This window comes from Sprattus sprattus (genome assembly GCF_963457725.1).
Source record: "Sprattus sprattus genome assembly, chromosome: 12".
In the NCBI taxonomy this organism is placed as follows: Eukaryota; Metazoa; Chordata; class Actinopteri; order Clupeiformes; family Clupeidae; genus Sprattus; species Sprattus sprattus.
The window spans coordinates 19,197,687-19,225,186 of record NC_137910.1 but is presented as its reverse complement, the minus strand read 5'-3'; the positions used below and the strand labels follow the sequence as shown (position 1 = coordinate 19,225,186).

General features: G+C 46.8%; 1 protein-coding gene across 1 annotated transcript in view; it reads left to right on the top strand.

The window, feature by feature from the left end:
- Positions 1–22,931, top strand: part of srbd1 (S1 RNA binding domain 1) — a gene marked incomplete at its 5' end in the record, with an annotated part of 85,978 nt that extends 63,047 nt beyond the window's left edge. The window contains 5 exons of the mRNA XM_080849137.1: positions 1,721–1,827; positions 5,310–5,486; positions 6,637–6,768; positions 18,416–18,600; positions 22,091–22,931. Coding sequence (XP_080705263.1) covers positions 1,721–1,827; positions 5,310–5,486; positions 6,637–6,768; positions 18,416–18,600; positions 22,091–22,383 — 894 coding nt within the window. The 3' untranslated portion in view covers positions 22,384–22,931. The remainder of the gene's footprint in view (positions 1–1,720; positions 1,828–5,309; positions 5,487–6,636; positions 6,769–18,415; positions 18,601–22,090) is intronic.
- Between the last annotated feature and the right edge of the window lie 4,569 nt (positions 22,932–27,500).

Sequence of the window (27,500 nt, the reverse complement as noted above, 5' to 3'; positions counted from 1 at the left end):
TGGTCCCACTGAAGGCCTGACAAAGAGTGCTCAGTGTGCTACGCTCCTCTCCGCTCCTAATTTCTGACAGTTTGGGATTTTTTTCCCCCTTTTTTTTTTAGTTTTTTTTTTCATCTATTCCTTTTTTTTCCCCTTTAAAAATTCCAGCCCTGTTTTAAAAGCCACTTCCAACGTGCGAAGACTTCGCCTCAACTAATTTGATCAATTCCCCTCATCTGCGCCCAGAATCTACCACCCTTCCCCCCACTCATCGGCCACAACTTTGAAGTGTCACTGCAAACGTGTTCCAACACAAACAACATCCTCCCCGCTCTCTTCTCCTCCCTCCCCCCGCTCTCTCCCCCCCTCTCTCTCCCCATCTCTCCCTCTTTCCCGCCTTCTCTTCTCCTCCCTCCCTCTCTCTCTCTCTCTCTCTCTCTTTCTCTCTCTCTCTCTCTCTCTCCTTCTCTTCTCCTCCCTCTCTCTCTATATCTCCCTCTCCCTTCCAGCTACATCTCTGTCTCTCTGAGGTTGTGAGTGTGGTGTCTCCCAGCCCACCCCACCCCCATCCACTCTTGCCATCTTCTCTCGTGGGTTGGCACCCTCACTGCAAGGTACTGTGGGCAAGTCTTTTGAGTAACCACAGCCTCCTCGCTGCCAGACCAGTCCCTCGATTCTTCCCCCATCTCTGCACGCCTACCCAACTTTCTCCCACCGCTTGACACAGGCACCCTCAGTCCTCCACAGACCTGTTGCCTGATACACGGCTGCCACAGAGAGGTTCAGGCTGGTGCAGAGGCGGGTTCGGTTACTTGAGGCCCATTTAGCGCCGCCACCGCAGAAACCCTTAATGTGGACGAGGTAGACCAGGCCCTGGAGGCTTCCTGAGGGCATCTCAGATCAGAGAGTAGCGGCCTCTGGAGCAGTTCTGGCCCAGATTTGGCGCTAAGATGCAGGCTTGGCGCCAAATTTTGGCCCAGATACATTCCTTATTAAGTTGCTATCTTGGATGTGAAGTGAGCTGAAGTTGCACACAAGGCGAAGTATTGTATGAATGCAGCATATAACTTTTTTTTTTTTTTAAATAAAATTGAGCGTAATAAGTCTCAGACAGACATAGACTGTAGTCTACTCTCCTTGGAGGAATACAAGATTTTCTTTGATTGGTCCCTGTTGGAAAACTCTCCTTCCATATGCGCATGTGGGTGGAACCATTTTTTGTCTTTCAACTGCTCTGCATTAGCAGTCGCTTAGGTTCCTTTTACTGTAATGGCGGTTCTGACTGGGTTCTGCTGAGAATTGAGTGGTCAGTACAACTGTTTAATCCATGTGCTGGACATCTGATGGCTACATGCCTCAGAACACAAGCCAAGCTAACTGGAGGTTGCTTTGCAGGAGAGCTGTATGTTTCAAATTCTGCCAGCTAACAGTCAAAGGCCAATCACACACACACACACACACACACACACACACACACACACACACACACACACACACACACACACACACACACACACACACACACACACACACACACACACACACACACACACACACCCAGAGACAAGGTCGCTAACAAACAGTGAAAGTATTACAAATTGCACACTTAGTTCACACACACACACACACACACACACACACACATGCTCTCATTAATGGCAACTGTTTGACACACACACCCTAGATTTACAGACACATACACACACACATGCACTTTAACGGTGAGCGTCACTCTTTCCAGCACGACGTGTCCCAGCCTCTGCTGCGTGCTGCCCTGGACGGGACGGTGCAGGAGTGTGTGAGCTTCGTGGGTGTGGACATCAACATCTGCTCCGAGACGCTTATGAGGTACAGCTGCCATCTCACACACACACACACACACACACACACACACACACACACACACACACACACACACACACACACGCTAAACCCACACATTCTCGCTCACACAAACACACACACACACACATCAAACCCACACTTTCTCCCTCTCACACACACACACACATACAGCATCGCCACCACCATCAAATAGTTTCCAACCACCGTCACTTCGGGACCCACCTTCTCCGCCCTCTCTCTCTTGTCTCATTCCCTCTCTCACCACATGCTCAGCAGGAGGCAGCCTTCAATCTCTCACTCACACACACACACACACACACACACACACACACACACATATTAATGTTAACACACACTCTCATACACACACATTAACATAAACACACACATATGCAAATACACACACACACAGGTGTATGTATCAACACTCACATGCAAACTTCATGCTCACTTAGTTTCCCACAGACTCAGTCATGTCACACACACACACACACACACACACACACACACACACACAGCTTTACTGTTTTGACTGGGCCTGACCCACTCCAGTCTGGACAGTGATCAGGCTGTTTTGTTTGCTTTTGAAAGCTGCCGTCTGGCAGAAGTGACAAACAGGAAACTGAATCCTTAACTGTGCCTGTGACTGACACTAATTCCCTAACCCTCAGGTGACCCCTGTGTTAGTGCTTTTACTTCAAATACACTCAAATAGACACGCTCACACACTCTCACTCAAATAGACATGGACACACACTCTCACTCAAACAGACATGGACACACACTCTCACTCTCACTCAAATAGACACGCTCACACACTCTCACTCAAACAGACACTGACTCTCACTCTCACTCAAATAGACACGGACACACACTCTCACTCTCACTCAAATAGACACGGACACACACTCTCACTCTCCCTCAAATAGACACGGACACACACTCTCCTTCTCACTCAAATAGACACGCTCACACACTCTTACTCTCACTCAAATAGACATGGTCACACACTCTCACTCAAATAGACACGGGCACACACTCTCACTCAAATAGACACGGGCACACACTCTCACTCAAACAGACACGGACACACACTCTCACTCTCACTCAAATAGACACGCTCACACACTCTCACTCAAACAGACACTGACTCTCACTCTCACTCAAATAGACACGGACACACACTCTCACTCTCACTCAAATAGACACAGACACACACTCTCACTCTCACTAAAATAGACACGCTCACTCACTCTCACTCAAACAGACACGGACACACACTCTCACTCAAATGGACACGGACACACTCTCACTCTCACTCAAATAGACACGGACACACACTCTCACTCAAATAGACACGGACACACACTCTCACTCACACAGACACGGACACACACTCTCACTCTCACTCAAATAGACACGGACACACACTCTCACTCTCACTCAAATAGACACGCTCACACACTCTCACTCTCACTCAAATAGACACGCTCACACACTCTCACTCTCACTCAAATAGACACGGACACACACTCTCACTCAAATAGACACAGACACACACTCTCACTCTCACTCAAATAGACATGGTCACACACTCTCACTCAAAGTGACATGGACACACACTCTCACTCTCACTCAAATAGACATCGTCACACACTCTTACTCAAATTGACATGGACACTCACTCTCACTCTCACTCAAATAGACACACACTCTAACTCTCACTCAAATAGACACGGACACACACTCTCACTGAAATAGACACAGACACACACTCTCACTCAAATAGACACGGACACACACTCTCACTCAAATAGACACGGACACACACTCTCACTCAAATAGACATGGTCACACACTCTCACTCAAAGTGACATGGACACACACTCTCACTCTCACTCAAATAGACACGGACACACACTCTCACTCAAATAGACATGGTCACACCCTCTCCCTCCCTTCTATCCCCCCTCTCTCCCTCTCCATCAATCTCTCTCTCTCTCACACACACATACATAGACACACACACTTACATATACCGTATCTTATACCTGTAAATAAATGCTACAGGCGAATGTACTCATATTTAATCAGTCGCTCAAACAAATCTATATCCATATGCTCTGACACATTCAAATTTTGTTCCTACATATAAATACATACACATCTCTATCCATATGCATTAACACATCTCTTTTTCATACACACACACACACACACACACACACACACACACACACACACACACACACAGTTACACAGGAAAAGTATTTTATGCGATTAGGAGAGGTGGGGTTGGTGTATAAGCAGAGTGGGATCAGGTCATCTGTTTACCTGACTTTAAATGAGGTTTTTACTGGGGCCCCTTCAGCCAAGAGCTACACACACACACGCATGCACATACACACATGCACACACGTGCACACACACACTCACCCATGCACACTCTCCCACCCGCACATACACACAAACACATGCACACACACACATAGACATACACACACACACACACACACACACACACACACACACACACACACACACACACACACACACACACTTGCAATGCACACTCTGCTTCCCTCCTCTCTTTCATTCCTCTCATTTCTCTCTCTCTCTCCATCTCACTTTATAAACACACACACACAAACACACACACACACACACACACACACCTCTCACTCGGGCCTTTATGCGGCCTGTGTTTTGGAGTGATGACACACTCTGTTTGCATAGCTGCTTTGAGGAGAGCTGCCACTCTGAATCGCACAGACTCACTGCGTCACCCACAGACCCCTTCAAAGCTGAGGCCTGTTCCTCACCAGAAAGCAAAAAAAGAGAGAGAGAGGTTGGGAGGATTTGTGTAAGAGCACAGATCCAGAGAGAGTAATAATCAAGCTTCACTACACTATTCTCTACTTGCCCTCGACCCCCACCCACCCCCTGTCCAACCCCAGCCATGTTTGGATATGTGCGTTTGAGCTCATAGTGGCTTAAGATTGTGTGGAACGGTTTTTGTGGAGACTTCAGTCTTCCTTCAGCTGTCAGTGGGCTAGTTGACCAAGAACTTTCCAGTGCTAGAGTGTACAAATCAACAGTCCAGTTGATGCATGTGGCAGTGAAATGACCACTGCTCACTCTGGTCTGAGTGACCACATCCCTCAAACCCTCCCGGACCGATGTACCAGACCGATGTACCGGACCGATGTACTGGACCGATATCGTGCTGAATGTGCTTGTGCACTGCCTTAAAACTCACCTAACTGAGTTTCTATTTAACCAACAGCATTCATTTTGTAATAGTACAATAATATCCTTTTGGATTTTGAGTTAAGATTTGCTGAAGAGATAAGAATGAAATAATGACCCTGATCGTGAAGTTATAAATGTTTTTATTACGCCGGGGGCAATTCTTTTCTTTTGTGGGTAATTGTAAAAGACCATGTTTGTTTATGGTGCTGGTGTGTGTGTTGTGGTGTTGTCAGGCACGTGGCGGGTTTGAACGCGGGCCGGGCTCGCAGCATCGCTGAATGGCGGGAGAAGAGCGGGCCGTTCCAGAACCGGGAGCAGCTGAAGCAGGTCAAGGGCCTGGGCCCAAAGAGCTTCCAGCAGTGTGCCGGATTTATCCGCATCAACCCCGAGACTGCAGCCAGCATGCACAGGTAACCCTCACGGTGCACAGGTAAGACATTACATCAACACACGACAGGTCACACCTCACACAGGTACACACAACTGCTTCATCCACATCAACTCCAACAGATAGCACTCACCTGGCACAGGTGCTCACTACAGGTACACACAGTTGGTTAGAACACACAAGAATGGCTCCTTGAATATTGGTACACACTAGGGGTGCACGATTCAGAAAATGTCACGATTCGATTCGATACCGATTTTTAGGCTCACGATTCGATTCAAAATCGATTTTCGATTCAAAAACGATTCTCGATTAAAATAAATAGATTCACAGTATGTAAATGTTAGTGCTATCAAACGATTCAAATAGTTAATCGCGATTAATCGCATTTTTGTCATAGTTAACTCAAAATGAATCGCGATTAATCGCAAATTAATTCATCGCAAATTTTATTTTTATACTCTTATCATGGAAAAGTGGATTGGCTTGCTTTATCCAATGTTTTATTTTATTGAAAAATAACATTGCCAAACAGGGCGGTACAAAATAAAATTATAAAGTGCACATTTCAGACTCAGCCTATATTGCAGTTAAACCATGGCTTAATATTTTCTTTTTTCAAGTTTGCTGTGAACATAGAAGTCAGGCCTCTTATTTCAAAAACAATGAGGTTACCAATAAAAGGTAAGCCTACTACTTCTGTGCTTTCAGCCAGCTGCCTGTTGACATTTTCAGACAACAGTGAAGCTTGCTTCTTTTGCACAACACAACTTTTAAAGGTAAACTTTCTATTCAGAAGCTTTTTATCAACCATTTCGCCGTATCGCCCTCACCATCACTCAACCCGTAACGTTAGCCTTCTACACAGTTTGCGAAGCCAAAAAGAACGTTAATCTTAAAAAAAAAAGAAAAAAATGTATAAATATGAATCGATTTTTGGAATTCTATGAATCGATTCTGAATCGCGATACGATTGTGAATCGATGATTCCTGAACATAAGATCACCCAGGTAACCCCCACCTGACACCAGTGTAATCTTGACCCCAAGCCAGAGTTATATAGGGCACAAATTAAGCTTAGTCAAACATGTTTGAATCAGAGACTATGTGATGAGAGAGGGGGTAGTCTGGTGGAATGCTGCTAGTTTGTTTGTTTATTTGTGTTTGTCCAGTGATGACGGCCCGTCCACCAATAAGCCATTGGCCAAGAAAGGAAAGGGGAAAGCCAGCGCACCAATCAGCAATCAGCCCAACCCTCTGGACCAGACGTGCATTCATCCAGAGTCATACAATATTGCAATGAAGTAAGGACACACACACACACACACACACACACACAAACACACACTTTTTATTGCAGTAAAACAAATGATGGCATGAGCTGTAAAGAATTCTGTTTGTCTGTAAGTTTATGAGAGAGCAGTGGAGAAGAAAGTGTGTGTGTGTGTGTGTGTGTGTGTGTGTGTGTGTGTGTGTGTGTGTGTGTGCGTGTGTGCGTGTGTGTGTGTGTGTGTGTGTGTGTGTGTGTGTGTGTGTGTGTGTGTGTGTGTGTGTGTGTGTGTGTGTGAATGAGCACACATGAGAAAGCAGGGCTCTCTACTTTCAAACATGAGTAGTGTGTGTTGATACGTGGAAGTATGAGTGTGTGTGATAAGTGTGCGAGATAAGTGTGGTAGTGTGGTAGTGTGGATAGACATGATGTGAGGTTGTTTTAAAGATGACGATCACTGTTAGGCACTGCACACAGAGGCGTATGATCACTGGGGTTCTCGCAATCACTGCTAGCCACTGCACACAGACACGTACGATCACTGCTCTTAGCGCAATCACTGCTAGCCACTGCACACAGACACGAACGATCACTGCTGTTAGCGCAATCACTGCTAGCCACTGCACACAGACACGTAGGATCACTGGGGTTCGCACAATCACTGCTAGCCAGTCTACACAGACCTGTATGATCTGTTTCTTGCCCCACAGCTGCTCTTAAGAGTGTTATGACTACTTCAGCATTCCACTTGTTGCACTTCTCTCTCTCCCTCACACACACACACTTACACACACTTACACATACAGTGAGCAGACATACACATAGTTCAGTCAATCAACATTAACGTCAAGTACACACACATTCTTACATTCACATTCGTATTGATACAACCACACACACACACACACACACACACACCCACACACTGTAGTTGGGTAATGTACCACACAGAGCTTGTTGTATGATTGAGAGAGTAGTATGTGTTTGCCATATGCTGTGTCAATCCAACAGTTCTGCTCGCTGGCTCAGATGGACCTGCTGTATATCACTGTGGACAAGCCCAGTGCTTCCTGCACAGTTACAGGGGTTATTACGCTCTCTCTTGCACACACACACACACACACACACACACACACACACACACACACACACACACATCTCTGCACAACTATAGGGGTTATTACTTTTGCAGTTGTGGACATCAGTCACTGTCTGCATGCGGGCGCTTGCAGTTATTTCAGGCATTTCAGTTATTTGGGAAAATGCATAACTCATTGTGTGCCATGTATAATGCATTATAGTATGCTTAAATCACTAATCTAGATTGATTTGATTAGTAGACACTTGGTCACTGATTGAATTTTTGGCAAGTTCTTCTTCCTTCAGTTAATTCAGTTCTTGAATGTTTGACCTTTGAGCCACTGAACTGGAGTAAAGGAGTACATGCACAGAAGTTGATTTACCTTTCAGCAGAAGATTCTGGAACACTTTACATGAGCCCTGTCATAAGACAGCCCTGTTAATGGTAGATGACATAACCGCCTGTATCACATACTAAAAAGTTATCATGGCATCATGGTTAGAGCTGCCATGATTACTCGTCACTGCTATTTACCTGTTATAAAATGTTATAGCAGTGAAAGAAACTAGCCATGACGTCAGTAACATGGTTCAGGTAGTGTGTTGAATGTTCGGACAAATGTCATTCCCTTCAATGTCCATAGAGATTGTGTTTGCATGACAGAAAGATAAAATGTGTGTGATTTTCACGTAGCTCTGAGTATATGTTAAAGTGTGTTGTGTGTGTGTGTTCATTTGCGTGAGTCTATGAATATAGTAGTTTTGTATGTGTTTGCATGCCCTGGAGAGCGTGTGTGTCTGACTGTATGTATGGGTGTGCGTGCGTGCGTGCGTGTGTGTCTGTCTGACTGTATGTATGGGTGTGCGTGCATGTGTGACTTGTATATTTGTGTGTGTGTGTGTGTGTGTGTGTGTTACTATGTATGGGTGTGTGTGTGTGTGACTGACTGAATGATGTGTGTGACTGACTGTGTGTGTGTGTGTGTGTGTGTGTGTCTGTGTGTGTCTGTGTGTCGTCAGTGGCACCTGAAAGGGTCAGAGGTCTAACAAATGTATATATATATATACACACATACATACACACACACACACACACACACTGTCTATCTATCCATATTATTCTGCATCTCTTTCCCTGTCTCTCTGTTTCTCCCTCTCCTCCCCTCTGCATCTCTCTCCTGCCCTCTGTTTCTTCCTCTCCTCTCCTCTGCATCTCTCTCCTCCCCTCTGTTTCTCCCTCTCCTCTCCTCTCCTCTCCTCTGAATCACCCTCTCCTTCCCTCTGTTTCTTCCTCTCCTCTCCTCTTCTCTCCTCTTTATCACCCTCTCCTTCCCTCTGTTTCTCCCTCTCCTCTGCATCACCCTCTCCTTCCCTCTGTTTCTCCCTCTCTTCCTCACTTCCCTCTCTTGTTCTGTTTGTTTTCCTTCCTTTTCGTTCAGCTCCATTTCCTACCTAACTATGCAGAAAGCTCTCCTTTCCTCCTCCTCTCCTCCTCTCCTCTCCTATTATCACCCTTTTTTCTTCTCAGCTGGACATGCTCCACCCACCTCAGCTTGTTGTTATTGAAAGTGCAGACAGACTTAACCTCTGTGTGTGTGTGTGTGTGTGTGTGTGTGTGTGTGTGTGTGTGTGTGTGTGTGTGTATGTGTGAGGCGGGTGTGTGTGTGTGTGTGTGTGTGTGCGAGTGCATTTAATAGTCGTGGCTGACCACAATTACAGGGAAAAGCAAGTGTGTGTGTTTTTGTGATTGTAACAGTATGTAACAACTATGAAGCAGCTATGCGTTTATAAGTATGTGTGTGTTCTTTAGGCTGTGTGTGTGTGTGTCTGTGTGTGGGGAGCTGTGGCTGTCAGCAATGACTTTATAATGATGATGACATGCTCAACAGATTCCTAACTGTCTGGAACCCTTTTCCAATTACTCTCTCCCCATTGACTTATATATCATTACTCTCTCCCCATTGACTTATATATCGTCACACTCTCCCCATTCACATATACAGTAGAGGTCGACCGATATATCGGTCGGCCGATGTATCGGGCCGATATTTGTCATTTTTTAATCTATCGGCATTGGGCGATTTAAAAAAAAAAAAAATAATATATATATTTTTTTTTTCCTTGAAGTAACAACACTTGAAAACATAAAATGTGACTGATTCAAGTTTTACAAAGAATTTTCCCTTCCCCCCTCCCCCCTCCCACGGCCCAGACAGCAACCCTAAAATAAAGACAAATCATAGTCTGTACACATACATATATGTATATACATTAAAGAAAAGAATAACTAAAATAATAATAACAAAAATAATAAATAATACATAAAAAATGGGGGGGGGGGGGGTCTCTGAATCCCTAGATTATGGATGTTTGTAAGTATTAGGCTGTGTGTGTGTGTACGGGGGCACGGACTTCAGACTTAAGATACTAGTAGGGGAGTAAAATTGTGTGCATCTACTTATTATTAGTGTGACGCTTTAGCATGCAAATTAATGGGAAAACTTTTAGATATCGACCCTAAAAATCGGCCAAAAAAAATCTGCAGCCCATATCGGCTATCGGTTAACCCTGACCTCTAAGTATCGGCATCGGCATCGGTTATAGAAAAACCCATATCGGTCGACCTCTAATATACAGTATATATAATGTTACTCTCTCTTTCCCCATTCACTTATATATCATCACTCTCTCTCTCTCACCTTCCACTTGTATATCGTTACTCTCTCTCTCTCCCCCATTCACTTGTATATCGTTACTCTCTCTCTCTGTCTCACCTTTCACTTGTATATCGTTACTCTCTCTTTCTCCCCATTCACTTATATATCATCACTCTCTCTCTCACCTTCCACTTGTATATTGTTACTCTCTCTCTCTCCCCCATTCACTTGTATATCGTTACTCTCTCTCTCTGTCTCACCTTTCACTTGTATATCGTTACTCTCTCTTTCTCCCCATTCACTTATATATCGTCACTCTCTACCCATTAACTTATACTGTATATTGTTCTTTCCCTTATTTTTACACTCCCATAGCCCCTCTACAAAAGTTGTTATTGTATCCACTGAAATTGTAGTTGAGTTAGTAAAATTGTGTGTGCTGAGCCCACTGCCCATCACCAACCCATCTCCTGACTGGGAGCCTGCTGCCCATTACCCCCAAACAGGATATTACAGAGCCTGAGAAGGGGGCCTAAATCAGTGACACATTTCACTCAGGTAGCCGCATTGCAACCCATGCCTGCATCAGGGAGTGATTTGTGTTGCATTGCGGGGTGTGTGTATTTGTGTTTGAGATAGAAAGGTGGGGTGGAAAGTTGGGTTGCAGTAGTAGTATTGTAGTGACTTGTATATGCTGTACATCAGTGGTAGCCAAGCCGTTGATCGCGACAATAATGATGTATGAGTTTGCTCAGTGAACTTATGACAGTTACTGCAGAAACATGAACATACAAGGCTACTTACAGCAGGCAGTCGAGATTCCATCCACAGCTGCAACCACAAGAACCCAGCCCAGCAATTTCACTGGGAGCTGCCGCTGGTGTTCGACAGGGGGACATACTTTGCACTGGTTTTGCAGCGGCGTCCTGGCAGTTTGAGCGCTACTTTTACTTTTTACTTTTACACTTATCTAACCCTGTATTTATTTATGTGACCCTGGATCTGCCACAGCAGAAGTATAGCAAAAATGACAGCCAATTGAGAGGGCTGCCTGAGTTATAACTGATGTCTTGTCTCTAAGAGCAAAAGACATTTCAGGCATTAATATCTATGCACCCATTCATAGATTTGACTACACATGAATTCATGTCATGTACTTGCAAATCTCATTACACATTTAGAGATTTACACATTTTTACAGTTTACAAATCTGATGGTGCACACACAGATTTTGAACACTGTACACTTTCGCAAAAACTCAGTATGCACTCAGAAATTCTTCTACACATTTACAAAGCTGGTTACTCACAAACACATTGAGATACAGTAACACACACTCCACACACGATGTGTGTGTGTGTGTGTGTGTGATTTTGTGTGTGTTTGTGTACATGCATGATTTTGTGTGTGTGTGTGTGTGCGTGTGCCTGTGCGTGTGCGTGTGCGCGTGCGCATTTAGGGCAGAGGGTGTGGGGTCCAGACACTAGGTGCAAGCTTGCGCATGTGTGTGTGAAGTGCTGTTTGAATATTGTAAGTGACGGGTCCTCGCCTCCTCTCGCCTGCACCTCAGTCCCTGTGCTGCTCAGGGTGGGGGGGCCACAACACCCCTTATGAGCACGTCTGGAAAGAATCGGCTTGGGGGCCCACCCAAACTCACTCTCTCACACACACACGCTCACACACACACACACACTGAAGGTCTAACTCTCAGCCCATATCAGACCTGTTTTGCATTACATCTTTGTAAGGTGAGAAGCATCTTAGGGGAATATATATGTATGTATATATATATATATATATATATATATATATGTATATATTTATATATATAAGGGAGAGAGAGAGGCATAGAAAGAGAGTGATACTGTGAGACTGTGAGAGCAATGTGAATTAGAGACGGAGTATAAGGAAAATAAGCTTAGAAAACAAATGACAAAAAAGAGAAAATAATGGAAAATATCTGCGATACAGATCCTGAGGGTGAAAGAGAGAAAAAAAATTAGATTTGTCTGTGTAAAAGACAGAGAGGGAGAGGGAACGATGGAGAGAGAGAGATGGAGGGGAAGAGGAGGCGGCGGGGGTGTGTGATGGTGGTTTTGGGGCTCCCTGTACCCCTTAAACACTAACACACCGGAGGGAGGAAACATGAGAGGGGCCCCGGGCCCTCACCGAAACATGAGCTGACTGAGCTTGATCATCTACCACACACACACACACACACACACACACACAACATACATACGCATACACCAACCACATATACACACACCACCTACCAATATACACACAACATTCACGCACACACGCACGTACCCTTTTACAAACACCCACTACCCACACACACATTCTATCTACATATACACACATCCCCACATACTCTCTCACTCTCTCACAAGTGTTTCAGTCGTGTTGGCTGTTCTCCCCTGCTTGATCTAGCTACCCTTGCATGTTTTTATCGGCCCAAATATTGATTCTTAAGATGAGCTCGTCTGTGTGCTGATCAGCTCCACCGATTCTCCGGTGTTTGGCATCTCCTCAGGTTATTTGGTTGTGTGTGACTAGTGTGATTTGGCTGTTTTGGTTGTTTTGGCACTGACCCTCTCGTTCCTGACTTTGCTGACCTTTCACCTTGACACCGCCTCATGTGCCAGTTGGCCCGAGCTAGCCCAAGGGTAATCAGTGGGCCAAACCCCACCAGAGGAAGCCCAGAGAAGTGACAATTATTCTCTTGCCAATACTTTTTTCTCAGTTTTATGTACAATTGAAATGTGTCACACACTGGCCGACTGGCCTTGGCCCACACACTCGCTCGCCCGCAATTGGCTCGAAAGTGGAGACCCGGCCAATCAGTCTATCTCTGTCTGTATGTATCCCTTGTGTAGATACATTAACTGTCAGTTGCAGTCATACACACATAATGAGGTGTGTGTGTGTCTGTGTGTCTGTGTGTTTGAGCCTGTGTGTCTGTGAGTGTTTTGTTTGTTTGTCTGAAGTTTACCCAAAATTTCCATTATGTGTTTGGGTCATCTGGCAAGTTTGAGAAGGAAAGAGTTATAGTGTGTGTGTGTGTGTGTGTGTGTGTGTGTGTGATTGTGTCCGTCTTTGTGTGTCTACAGTTGAGTGTAACTGTGTGTTTGTTATTATGGTGTGTGTGTGTGTGTGTGTGTGTGTGTGTGTGTGTGTGTGTGTGTGTGTGTGTGTGTGTGTGTGTGTGTGTGTGTGTGTGTGTGTGTGTGTGTGTGTGTGTGTGTGTGTGTGTGTGTGTGTGAGTGTGGGGCAGTGGAAGAGGATCTGTCTCCGTGGCTATTCATACCGCCTGATCTCCACCTGAGGGACAACCTGGAATTCATCACTGTAGAAGCAGACCTTGTGTGTGCTTGTATGCATGTGCGTGCGTGTGTGTGTGTGTGTGGTGTGCAAGACTTTCAGCACCCCATAACTCACTTCTGATCTAATGTTGAAGTTGGGTTTTGTTCATTGCATGTTTTCTTTTTTCTTTCTTTCTTCCTGAAAACTGTGCTCTGCCTTCTGGTGCATTGGAGGGGGAACAGCTAGTGTCTGTGAAACCGAGAGGATGGAAAAAAAGAGAGATTTTGTGTGTGTGTGTTTAATTTCACTCTGGTTGAAGTATTTTCTGGACAGTAGGGTAGTGTGTGCATGTGTGTGTTCTGAAGAGAACAGTTACCAGATGTACAACTGAAATACCGACTATTAGTAGCCGTACCTCACCCTGTGTATGTGTCTGTCTATGGAGCCTCTGAGCACACATGCATTATCTCATGAAATCACATAGAATACTCCTATTCCTCCGCTTTCAACTAAGTAGCTGTGTGTGTGTGTGTGTGTGTGTGTGTCTGTGTGTCTGTGTGTGTGTGTGTGTGTGTGTGTGTGTGTGTGTGTGTGTGTGTGTGTGTGTGTGTGTGTGTGTGTGTGTGTGTGTGTGTGTGTGTGTGTGTGTGTGTGTGTGTGTGTGCAGTTTGTACACAGGCAGTGTTGAGTTACATCCTCTCCATCACTTCTGCCAGTTGAGCAGTTTTTAAGGACAAGGAGAAAATAAAGTGTGTGTGTGTGTGTGTGAGAGAGAGGGACAAAAGCATAAGTGTGTTTGCAGACATGGATTAGTCTTTGAGGTGCGTGTGTGTGTGTGTGTGTGTGAGGGAGAAATGCATGAGTGTGTTTGCAGAAATGGATTAGTGTTTAAGGTGTGTGTGTGACTAGTTGTTCCTTATTTGCAAACACATGTCCACACATTCCAGATTGTGTGGTGTGCATGTGTTAAATAAGGTCATGCTATGTAATGATTTATAGTTTAAATGCACACATGTTTGGGTGTGTGGGTGTGTGTGTGTGTGTGTGCTCTCTGTGTACTTACTTGGATTTGCAGTCATCGTCTTCTCCGGAGCAGGAAGTGGGCGGGGCCTTGCTCCACCTGCCCTGTCAGTCATGAGCCGGACAGCTGCTGTGGCTGGCTGGCGTCAGGCTGCCACGGCGACAACCATCCATCAGCAGGACTCTGCCATGCAGGTCCCCCCTCAGCTGTGGCTTCACATTCCAGCGGTCACACACACACACACACACACACACACACACACACACACAAATATGATTGCTGCCACACACACATGCGTACACACACACATACAGGCTCACACACACACACAGGGCTGTGAGCACACATTGATGCAGGTGTACGCAGACTTCCACTCAGACAGATGCGTATCCATATATGCAAATGCATCCAACAAGCACTCATAAGTTATACACACTCACATAATGTACAGACACTACAACATGAACATTTACATTTAGCCATTTAGCAGACACTACAAATGTATGTTGGCAAGCATGCTTGTCAGCTCACACACACTCACACACACATTACACATTACACACACACGTTACACACATTACACACACACACGTTACACACATTACACACACACAAACACTTACACTCACAATACACACTCACATTACACTCACACACACATTTCACATTACATTCACACACACACACATTACACACACAGACCCGCAATCACTCATGCCTGTCTGTTGAGCCCCTCGAGCATTCCACCCAGCACCTCTGGCCAAAGTGTCCCCCCACTCTCCCAGCCCACCAGTCTCCAGAGAAGACGTGTGTGTGTGTGTGTGTGTGTGTGTGTTCGAGGGAGTGAGTGTGGCAGTGGACTGACAGGGGTGAGTGTTTAGGTCACGTTGTTGTGTTGGAGACACCCCTCCTGTAGCGCTGAGGAGAATGCTGGCGGATTAGGGGTCATGTTGTCGTGGAGCAAAAGGCCTTTTTGTTCGGCGGAGGGAGGAAGAGGAGAGGACTGGGATAAGTAATGATGAATGACCTCTAGCAGGACAGGAACCAAGGGCGGGCGTGGGATTATCGTAAGGATGGGGGAACCAAAAACACTCCACAGGCCTCGATATGCTCCGTGCTCATGCATCTGCATGAATAAATCAACTGAAAATGAGTTGAATCTGCTAAACGTGCGATAAAAGTACTAAATCAAAATAAATACTGGCCTGTTTTTGAAGGGTAAAACTGAGTTGCACTTTGTCTGTGTAAAAGATTGTACTCAACACTCAAAGTATGCTCAGCATCTCTTTGTTATAAGTGTTGTAGGGTAATATATATTTATTTGTAATGACTGTTTAAATACAGTGAACTTGTAGATTTTGTTAACCTGGAATTAAGATTTTAACATCCAGAGCTGTATACCAAAGATTCTCTTCACCACTTTTAGAAACGGAGTAATGTTTTACATATGAAACTGCAATATAAGCTCATAGTCTCATAGTGTTAGTCATGAGAAAGGTGAGAAGCGACCTTGAAAATGACGAGAGTGACCCAGCCTGCAGCAGTGCTCTCTGACTGACATCTCTGGAAGGGGAGGGCCTTGACCTCTCCTGGTACCCAGGTCATTGGCTTGACCCAGCCAGGAGATTTGATTGACAGGGGAGTGCTCCTATGAGACCAGTGCTGTGCTGTTCCTGCTGCGCTTGTTCGGGTCTTGTACTCTCAATACTCACACACACACACACACACACTTACACTCACACACATACTGTATATACACACACACACACACACACACTCACACATACATATACACACACACACACACACACATTCACACAGAAGGCCCCCACCCCCTGTGGTTGTGGGTGTTTTAGTGATTTATGGTGCATCCTCTTGACTCCGCTCTCTCTCTGGCCATAGTGTAAGCTGAGATTTAGGCAGTAGAAATCTCCACCCCATTCCAACCCCACCCCGCCTGTTGGGGTCATCCTACTCTTCGGCTCATTTTTGGCCCCTGCGGCCCTCAGCTCAGCCACGAGAGGAGGCCCCTGGAGAGCTCTATTAAAAACCCATTCATTAAGACTCCTGTCGCCTACGGCTCCCCAGCAGGGTTGGACGGGAGCAGCCGCCACAGGCTAAATGCTGGTGAATTGGATCAACCTTCCAGCCGCAGTGGCGGGTAAACAAACACAATTGACACAATTGAATCGTTCCGTGAAAAAGTGAATCTGATTGTCAGGTGGCCTATCTAAAGAGTGTTGTTACTTATTAACAACACTATTTAACGGTTAAAAGTATAACAAAAGTCTGTTGCGTCTGCCATTAGGACGCCGTGAACGCGCGCCTAGGGTATGCGTCATTGCACAGCCGCTGTCAGCCTAAAGTTATCTAACTCTCCACCTACATCTCGACCAATCAGAGTATGGTTTAGACCACTGACGGCCAATTTGATTGGGCGTGATGTTGAGTAGCCTAATCTGATGGTCTATTTGGTGTTGCGCTGCGGCTGTCAGGAGAGCAGCTGATGTCATAAGGTTTACACAAGACGAGGCAACTCCAGCTCCCAAACCAAAAGTGAGCAGGCGATTTTGAAATGAGAAGTGGAGAAGAGCCACCAACCATGAGTTGGGAGTTATGTGACTGACTAGTTTTAGACGTAAGACTAGTCAGCAAGACACACAACAGCTCTGTTATGGGCAACAAAATCTTCAGTTGGAGGCTTTCAAGGACAAAGCCACAAGGAGAGGATCTGCCTTGTAAGAGGCAGATAGTGAGTTGGATGTGCTTTTGTGTTTATGTGTCTTTTAAGGGCTAGATGTGTTGGGATGTGCGTTTGTGTATATGTGTGATTTAAGGGCTAGATGTGTGTGGATGTGTGGAATGGATGTAAATGTCAATGTTCAGTTTAGTCAATGAAGAAGAAATATTTGGACTTCCATCATGATTATAATGAGGATGTTAGGTAAGACAGCAGCTGTTTACTTTAGATGCCATGTTGATTGTCTTGAAGTCTCAAGTTTCTCGTTGTTTGTTGATAGTTCACTCACTTGTTCACATATTAACTCCCTCTATTTCCCTATCTCTTGCTGTCTCTCTCTCCTCTTCTCCCCCCTGACCTCTCCATCATTACCTTCTTCCATCTCTCCCCCTGACCTCTCCATCTTTACCTTCTTCCATCTCTCCCCCTGACCTCTCCATCTTTACCTTCTTCCATCTCTCCCCCTGACCTCTCCATCTTTACCTTCTTCCATCTCTCCCCCTGACCTCTCCATCTTTACCTTCTTCCCTCTTCTCCCCCCTGACCTCTCCATCTTTACCTTCTTCCATCTCTCCCCCTGACTTCTCCATCTTTACCTTCTACCCTCTCTCCCCCTGACCTCTCCATCTTTACCTTCTTCCATCTCTCCCCCTGACCTCTCCATCTTTACCTTCTCCCCTCTTCTCCCCCCTGACCTCTCCATCATTACCTTCTTCCCTCTCTCCCCCTGACCTCTCCATCTTTACCTTCTCCCCTCTTCTCCCCCTGACCTCTCCATCATTACCTTCTTCCCTCTCTCCCCCTGACCTCTCCATCTTTACCTTTTTCCGCCTCTCCCCTTCTGCCTTTCTCTTTCTCTCTCTCTCCTCCTCAGGTTCCTGTCTGTGGTGGGGGGTAGTGTGTCCCAGCTGGGCCAGGCTGATCTGAAGCAGAGGGTGGAGGAGTGTGTGAGGGACAGGGGCCTGGAGGATCTGGGCCGAAGTCTGGACACCTCACCAGACACACTGCAGCTCATCGTGGATGGACTCACCCAGCCGCCTGGCTTTGACATGCGACAAGGTGGGTACACCGAACACACACACACACACACACACACACACACACACACACACACACACACACACACATACACACATAAAACAGTGTGAGAAAGATAGAGAGAGTGTTGGAGAGGGATGGAAAAATTATGAGTTGCACTAGAGGAAATTATCCATGATGGAGGCCCACCAGTAAGAGAGAAAGAAGTGCCTACATTAAATGAGTCTTAAACCATCGAAGATCAAACAAGAGAGAAGAAAATACACAGATTTAACAGTCTGTCGGAAATATTTCAATAAAAAATGCGCTATACATGAATCAAGAGAGAGTCTTTTGTCAGTGACTGATGGACAGACAGGCAAATCAATGTATTGATTTATTGATAATGTGACCAAGAGTGTATTAGTCGGTCAGTTTTGGGTGGTGTATAACGTTTCTCTTTCAATACTAGCCTGTCCCTCATTGACTTATATGTTCCTGAGGAAAGCATTGGAGAGCCCTCCATCCCCCAGAAGCACTTGCTGTATGATCTCACTGAGCTGTGCATTCACTGCCCCACCCAAGCCCCCCCTCAGTTTCTCCTGCCGGTCCAGGGGTCTCCTATAGGTCACAAGCCCACTGCTCTGCCCTAGTGATGTCTTTAGACAGTACACAGAGAGGTGTGTTTGTTTGAGAGGTGTGTCTGTGTGTCACTTTCACCAGGATGCACAATAAGGATCACTTGTGCTGGTGTGTGTGTCTGGACAACTTGTGCTAGGTTGTGTGTCTCTACAATGCACAATAAGAGTCACTCATGGTAGGTTGTCAATGCCAGGACACACTGCCCAGTAAGGATCACTTGTGCTAGAGTGTGTATCTGCACCATGCCCAGTTAGGATCACTCGTGCTAGGGTGTGTATCTGCACCATGCCCAGTTAGGATCACTCGTGCTAGGGTGTGTATCTGCACCATGCCCAGTAAGGATCACTCGTGCTAGAGTGTGTATCTGCACCATGCCCAGTAAGGATCACTCGTGCTAGGGTGTGTGTCTTTCCTGCCCCCCTCTCTCCTCTCCTCCCCTGTTATTCTCGTGTCTCTGGATAGATTTCATCAGTAGGCTGCAGCTAAAGCCTGTCTAGCACGGCTGCTGCTGCCTGTGTTAGTGCTGACAGACATCTGTTGGCCCTGTGCCCCGCACCCACAACCCCGGCAGAACTCCCTCGGCCAATCCCTCACCTCCTACTCAAAGCTCTTAGCCAATCAGGCATCCCCTCCTGATGGCCTTCAGTCCATAGTCCTGTCTGGATGGCTCTCGTCCAGTCAATCAGCTCCTCCGGATGCCCCATCAGTCACCTCCTCCCCTGACTTTCAGCCAGTGACTCATGTCAGGCTTGTGAAAGACGGGGTGCGACATTATGGGCTGGTTGTCATAGACGACTGGTGCAGGCTTAGACACCCACTGATGTTAAAACCAGCCCTCTCTCTGTCACCCCCCCCCCCTCTCCTCTCTCCCTTTTCTCTTTTTCTTTCTCTCTTTTCCTCTCTCTCTCTCTCTCTCTCTCCCTCTTCCTCCCTCTCTCTTTCTCCCGCTCCCTCTCCCTCCCTTTTCTCTCTCTCTCTCTCTCTCTCTCTCTCTCTCTCTCTCTCTGTGAGGGGTTGTAAGTGCAGACTGATGGGGGGGTTCTGTTTTTCTCTTCATTAATGATGTATCTACGGGTCTGCGTCCCTTTAATAAACCGCTTCTGGCCCGCGGGTCTTCTCCCAAATTACACGGCGGGCCTTCAAAGCCTGGAGCACAGCCCAGCGACACGCAGACTCCCCTGAGTCAGAGAGGGGGGCGGGGGGGGGGAGGTAGACGGGAAGAGAGAGAGAGACAGAAGAGGGGGGGTTAGGGGGGGTAGAAGAGAGGGTGGGTGGGAGACAGACAGAGAGAGAGAGGTGGGGGTAAAGGGAAGGAGGTAGATGATTGGGGGTAGGTGGAGGGATGATGCCAACTCTGTCTGTGATGTGTTTTAAGCACTTGTGTGTGTGTGTGTGTGTGTGTGTCTGTGTCTGTGTGTGTGTGTGTGTGTGTGTGTGTGTGTGTGTGTGTGTGTGTGTGTGTATGTCTGTGTGTGCTCAAGATGGGAACCAGCCTTAAAAATACGTATGTATCAGGTCTCAGTGTTTCGGTGTCGCTCCTTGAGTTTATTGTTCTCAGTCGGTGGCTGAGTGTGTAAATACTTTATCTGTTTGTGTGTTTGACATACTTACCCATACATGTCTTTATCCTGTTTCACTATGTCTACACCTGTAGGTTCAGTGCCATAACCTCAACTGCACTTCAGGCCGTGTCAGCTTCTCTGTCACTCACTCACTCAGACACACACACACAGACAGAGAGAGAGAGAGACACACACACACACTTACACATATCAGTGCCAGATATAGTCACCACCATTCATTTTGAATGTTGTCTGGTAGTGGTCCAACTATATCTTCATTACAAGTAGTTTGAGCTTCATGGTAGTCAGTCATACACACACACACACACACACACACACACACACACACACATACACACACTTTCTTCAATTCGTCACTGTTTTGCACATTAAGGATCTGTGCTCTGACTAAATCTCCACTTCAAGGGGTTTGAGCTCCATGTCGACCCACACTCTCTCTCTCACACACACACACACACACACACACACACATCATGCTTGAGCCCCATATCCTTCATCCTCAAGCCTTCGCAGGGGTGGGTGCAGCAATGAGACCAGAGAGTTAACTTTCCCAACGGGGGGGTTTGGGGAGACAGGTCTGTTTCAACACACACACACACACACACACACACACACACATCCCCACCCAAGCCACCCCCCTCCCCCGTGGACAGCCAGCTGTCCAAATAGATGATATGCGAGCCGTGTGCTAGGTAAGGTGTCCCGGATAGGCATAATTGTGGATGAATGTTTCCTGGACCACAAACCCCGCCGTGAGGCCATGTTTACGTTGAAGGGCCTACCAAAGAGCGTTTCCCCCCCAACCAGAGAAAATGGACTCTGAAAAGCCAGGCAGGCAGAGGGGTGGAAGGAAGGAATTTGGGGGAATGAGGAGAAAAGCCTTGGTTTGTCATTGGTAATCGGATCCGTCTCTTTTTTTCCCTCTCCGACTCACACTCTCTAAGGTTTCTCGCTCTATTCCTCCAAGTTCTACTTTTAAGGAGGTTTAGTTGTCTAATTCTCCTCATCTGTCCCCCTGCCATCTCTCCCTTTCTCCCCCCTCTCTCTCTCCCTCTCTTTCTCTCTCTCTCTCTCTCTCTCCATCTGCCTATCCCTTCTGCTGATGATGTGATGGCAACCTTCTATTTAAAGTTGGGCATATGTGATATTTGTTCTCATTTCCATGCGTTTGTATAGTGGGGGTATGGCTACATATTAGCCTTTTTTAGCTGTCCTTGATCCATAAAGTCAAAGTCTCTCTCTCTCTCTCTCTCTCTCTCTCTCTCTCTCTCTCTCTCTCTCTCTCTCTCTCTCTCTCTCTCTCTCAGAATTCGATCTGCCTGACTTCAAGCGTGGGATCGTTTCCATGAGTGACCTGCGCCCTGGTGCGGTTCTGACGGGTCGGGTCACCAACACGGCTCTGTTCGGGGCGTTCGTGGACGTGGGGGTGGGTCGGAACGGGCTCATCCCTAACCGCTTCATAACGGCGGCCAAGCTGCCCGAGGACCTGCGGCGCCGAAGCCTGGCTCTGGGGCCCGGCCAGCGCGTGGAGGTCAGCGTCATCGATGTGGACCACCAGCGGAAACGCATCACCCTGGATCTCTTACGGGTTCTCCGGTAGGAACCAGGGCTTCCACCAGGTTCTGTGACAGGGCCAGGAACCGTGTCCAGTTTTCTGAAGATCAGTTCAGTTCTGTGGTAGGACACAGAACCACATCCATGTTCTCTGCCTGAAAAGGGAACCAAGATCTCCAAAGCTTAATTTGTGTTCCTTGGAATCTTAGAATCCCCGGTTTCCATGAACCTTGGAACTGGAGTGGGAACAAGTCTCAGGATTGGGCTGGGAAGTCAACTTCATTCAGACCCTCAGACCGACGGTTGGAGTATCAGTGTGTTCGCCTTCAGCCAACAATGAGTTGGAATCTAAAGTGTTAGTTTTCCTCATTTGTTCTCAGAAAGGGAGAGAAATGAGTTTAGTTTAGTAGATTAAGCACCAAGTTGCTCCCTGTATGCCCAAAGTCTAAAGCAGAACCTCACCGAGGTTCTAGAACACCAGGATCCCTGTCTCTAACATTCAGGGATGGTATTATTCCATTCCCTGATAATTTCATTCTCAAGCAGTTAAGGTCCAACTGGTCGCTGTGTTCTCTCGTTCAGGTTTATAGTCGGCCATTATTATAGGTGATAATGTTTGAAGGAAGACATTTTGCACATCTGAAAGCGGTATGAACAGAAGACTGCAGTTTGCTGTAGTTTGCACTGTTGTATAAACTTTGGTAAACATTTATATCAAACCCTTGTGTTGTCTTATTAGATAATGTCTTAAACAATTAAATAATAATTCAATAATGGTGTTTTTTTATGGATCTGGTGAATTTTGTGTCTCTTATCTTGATGAGACTTTTATTTTTGGAAACTTTTAATCCACTGAAATCCAGTGGTGTCATTGACGACCATATGTGAAACGTTTGTAGCCTATAATACACTCACACACTCAGCTGGCTTGTGTGAGAGGCATCCCTTGTGGTACCTGTGGGAGTTCTGGGTAATTAACAGACAAGAAGCCGCATCCCAGATGTTTCCCAGAATTACCTAAACATGTGGTGATTGACAGGTTTGTGTGTGTGTGGATTTATGCGTGGGTGTGGGTATTTCCTGTTCGCTCGCTGGGTTGTGTGTGTGTGTGCGTGTGTGTGTGTGCGTGTGTGTGTGTGTGTGTGTGTGTGTAATCAGTAATCAGTAATCAGTAATCAGTAATCAACCAGAATGGCCATGGGGAGAGTGCAAATCCAATCAGCCCCAGCTGACCATTTGTTAATCTTTCTTTACAGAAATGAATCCACACACACACACATGCATGTTCCTATGGCATACAACACCAGCTCACTAGCCACAGTCTGGGTGTGTTGGTGTGGGTGGGTGTGTTTTCAGGGCCCGGCAGTTGGTGGCAGTGCTCTTTCTATATAATATAACTTGATTTACTTTATTTGACACTCCATGAGTGCTAACCAGAAGTGACTGTGTGTGCGTGTGTGTGTGTGTGTGTGTGCGCGCGCGTGTGTGTGGACTACAAGTAAGAGGGTCTTCTCCATGCTTCCAAGCATCTCAAAGATAAAAATGGTTCACTTCAACACGAGTAATCAGTGTAGAGTAAGAGAGATGTTTCCACTGCATGAATGTTATTTGTCTCTGCCTCAGATTCTAACTCACACACATATACACCATCTCTTTTCCTGTCTCACTCACCCTCTCTCTCACACACACACTCAAACACGCACGCATGCACGCACACTCACTCTCCTTCACTGTTTAACACGTCCACCATCTTTTTTTATCTGTCTTACACACATTCACTCACACACAATCCCACACGCGGACCATGTACTGTACTCCACCATGTTGCCATACCCTGTCGTCAAGGCAGATACCCAATCACCGCGGCGACCGTTGCCATCAGGTGCACATCCAGAGGAAGTCTCCTGTCTCCCTGTCGTGAGCGTGAGCCGACTGACTGCAGAGCCAATTTACTAGTCTCATACCCCTCCACCACTGCCCCCATTCCCACCAGGGCCCTCTGCATAAAACACACCCTCCACACCCAGGACTCCTACTTGGAGCAGCTGGGGCCTGAGGCAGCCATGGATGTGCCTGAGGGCTGCCCCTGCCACTGCCTGATGGGAGTGAGAAATATGAAGCGCCACACCCTTGGGTACTTTGTGATGATAAGTGGGTTTGTGTGTATGTGTGTGTGTGTGAGATGGTGACAGATGTGTGGTGATGGAGAGAAGAGATTTCTTCCACTCAGTGCTGCTCACGCCACCACACTCTCTTTATCAGGCCCCTTCTCTGATCTGTCTCGTTTGTCATTGTCTAAATTAGGCAAAACAGCGGAAAATATCACTTCAGCAGAAGTAACAGCTGCGCAGTATCTTTGATTATGCACCGAACAGTATGTTTCTCTAAAAGGGTTGTGTGTGTGTGTGTGTGTGTGTGTGTGTGTGTGAGCTGACGATGGAAACCTCACAGGAGTGTGTAATGCTGCACCTCGTCTCTGTTCCAGAACACACTGTTCTGAAAGCGCACTCCGGGCTGGTAATCGATTCAGTGTTTATCCAAAATCACCGCGTGTGTGTGTGTGTGTGTGTGTGTGTGTGTGTGTGTGTGTGTGTGTGTGTGTGTGTGTGTGTGTGTGTGTGTGTGTGTGTGTGTGTGTGTGTGTGTGTGTGTGTGTGTGTGTGTGTGTGTGTGTGTGTGTGTGTGTGTGTGTGTGTGAGCCTGGTCCAGTCCTTTCTGCCCAGTGTTACCAAGGACACAAAAGCCCCTCTCATCATGGCATGATGTAATGTGATTACAGGTGAGAGTGTGAGTTTGTTGAACATGTATTTAGTGGTTGTGTGTGTGTTGATGTGTTTGGATATAAATGTGTCTCTGGGTGAGGAAAGGTAAGAATAGAAAGGAATGTGCTGATTTAAAAGTGTGTGTGTGTGTGTGTGTGTGAGAGAGAAAGAGAAAGTGAAAGACATCAGAAAGAGTGAGAGACGTGTGTGTGGGTGTGTTGGCATACAAGTCTCATAGAGTTCTCCCATGTCAGTGTGCTTGATAGTTGTGTGATTGAGGACTGGTATATGTGCACTGATATTTGTTTGTCCATGCAGTGTGTGTTGTGTTCCGTCTGGAGCTATCCCTGGTTGGCAGAGCCCTGCGGGTCTGGAGCTATCCCTGGTTGGCAGCGCCCTGCTGGTCTGGAGCTCTGCTTTTACGAGCTGTTGCCAGCATTCCCACAGAGCAGAAACAGGCCCCCACAATGCACCTGTCAGTGGAGCTCACACACATGCACACGTACCTCTCACACACAAACACACACCTCACAGATACACACATACCACACTTCTTACACACAGAAAAACACAGCTCACATAAACACACACATCTCACAAACCCACGCACACCGCAGACATGCATACAGAAACACAGTGGCAGAGGAGAGAACACACACCCTACCCACCTCCATCTCAACCCTTTCCACAAACACACACACACTCACACACACACAGCCACCCATAAATACACCCCCGCTGCCTGCCCTCATGGATGTCCTCAGACGCTGGTCACTATGACAAAATGTTGACTTTCATAAATCCTGGTCCAGTGCCTTTGATTTTAGAGGGTGGAGGAGGTGTGTGTGTGTGTGTGTGTGTGTGTGTGTGTGTGTGTGTGTGTGTGTGTGTGTGTGTTTGTTGTTAGGGAGTTGTAGGATCTTCATTGGTTGGTGGTATTGACTTGCCATTAGTTTCATTAAAGAGTACATTTTTGTACATTTACATCTGTGTTGGATTGTGTAGTAGTGGAAATATGAGATGTCTCTGTACTTTGAAATAATTGTGTGTGTGTGTGTGTGGTGGGGGGGTTACAGCTTGTTTGTTTATTTTTATGTTTTGCCATCCTGTCAGAGCCACAGTTGTAAATGATTATCAAAGAGAGAGAGAGAGAGAGAGAGGCCGAGGGTGGATTGAAAAGCTGAGTGTGTCAGGAAATGAAGGAATGTTTTTCCCTGTGATTTCATCCCTGTGTGATCATGGGGTTTATGAGTCTCATTTCTCTCCCCCCCCCCCTCTCCCACCCACTCAGCACTGATGAGGAACCTAACTCAACACACACACGCACACAGTCAGCCTCTCTCTCTCACACACACACACACGCACACAGTCAGCCTCTCTCTCTCTCACACACACACACACACACACAGTCAGCCTCTCTCTCTCACACACACACAGTCAGCCTATCTCACACACACACACACACACACACACTCAGTCTCTCTCTCACAAACTCTCTCATACACACTCACTCACAGACACAGACACAAACTCTCTCGCTCCCTTACACACACACACCACATCTCTCTCCCTATCCCTCACTATGTCACTACTGTTCTCACTCCGTCTCCATCTTTCATGTCTGCTCTCTTGCTCTCTTTCCCTCCCTCTCCCCCCCCCCCCCCCCCTCCCTCCCCCCCTCCTCTAAGGGCAGCCTGAGGGCAGGTTAGACTATTTGCTTTCACGCTGCTCCTAGTCAACAGAGCTTATAAGGGCTGCTGTCCCTAAACACACTCGTTTATGAAGTGTGCCAAGCATCTGTGCTGATTATCCAGCCCCGCAGGGGGGTGGGGGGTAATATCAGCTACTGCACCCCCCCCACCCCACCCCCACCCCCACCCCCACCCTTAGGGCTGAGATTCATTAGCTGGGCTTGGCGGAGGCCATTAGGCTAACCCTGTTAGCGTGGCAGCGCTAGCTCCCCCATCTCTCCCGTCCCTCACTCTCCCGCTCCTCTCCCTGCTCCCCCGGTCCCGGCTGGGTTGCGGTAAGTGGTTAATGTCCTTACGCTGATTGGGAACGGGTCCAGGACGTTATTGAAACGCGAGCCTCCAGCAGAGGATTCCTCCCTCAACACAAATACACACACACGTACAGATACACTCATGCACATACTCATACACACTCTCACACACACACTATTGCACAACTCCAGCCAAGCACTTTGGTTGCAGAGCCAGGTGTTCATGTCTTCATAAGGACCTCAGAGAGGGAGGGTTTGTGCTCTTGTTGAAAGGAAGGATTCTGTGAACCTGTGTGATGTATTAGTGTGTGTGTGTGTGTGTGTCGATGTCTGTGTGTGCGTGTGTGTGTGAGGGAAAGAGAGAGTGATGAACTTTGCTGAACTTCTATGTGCTTTACT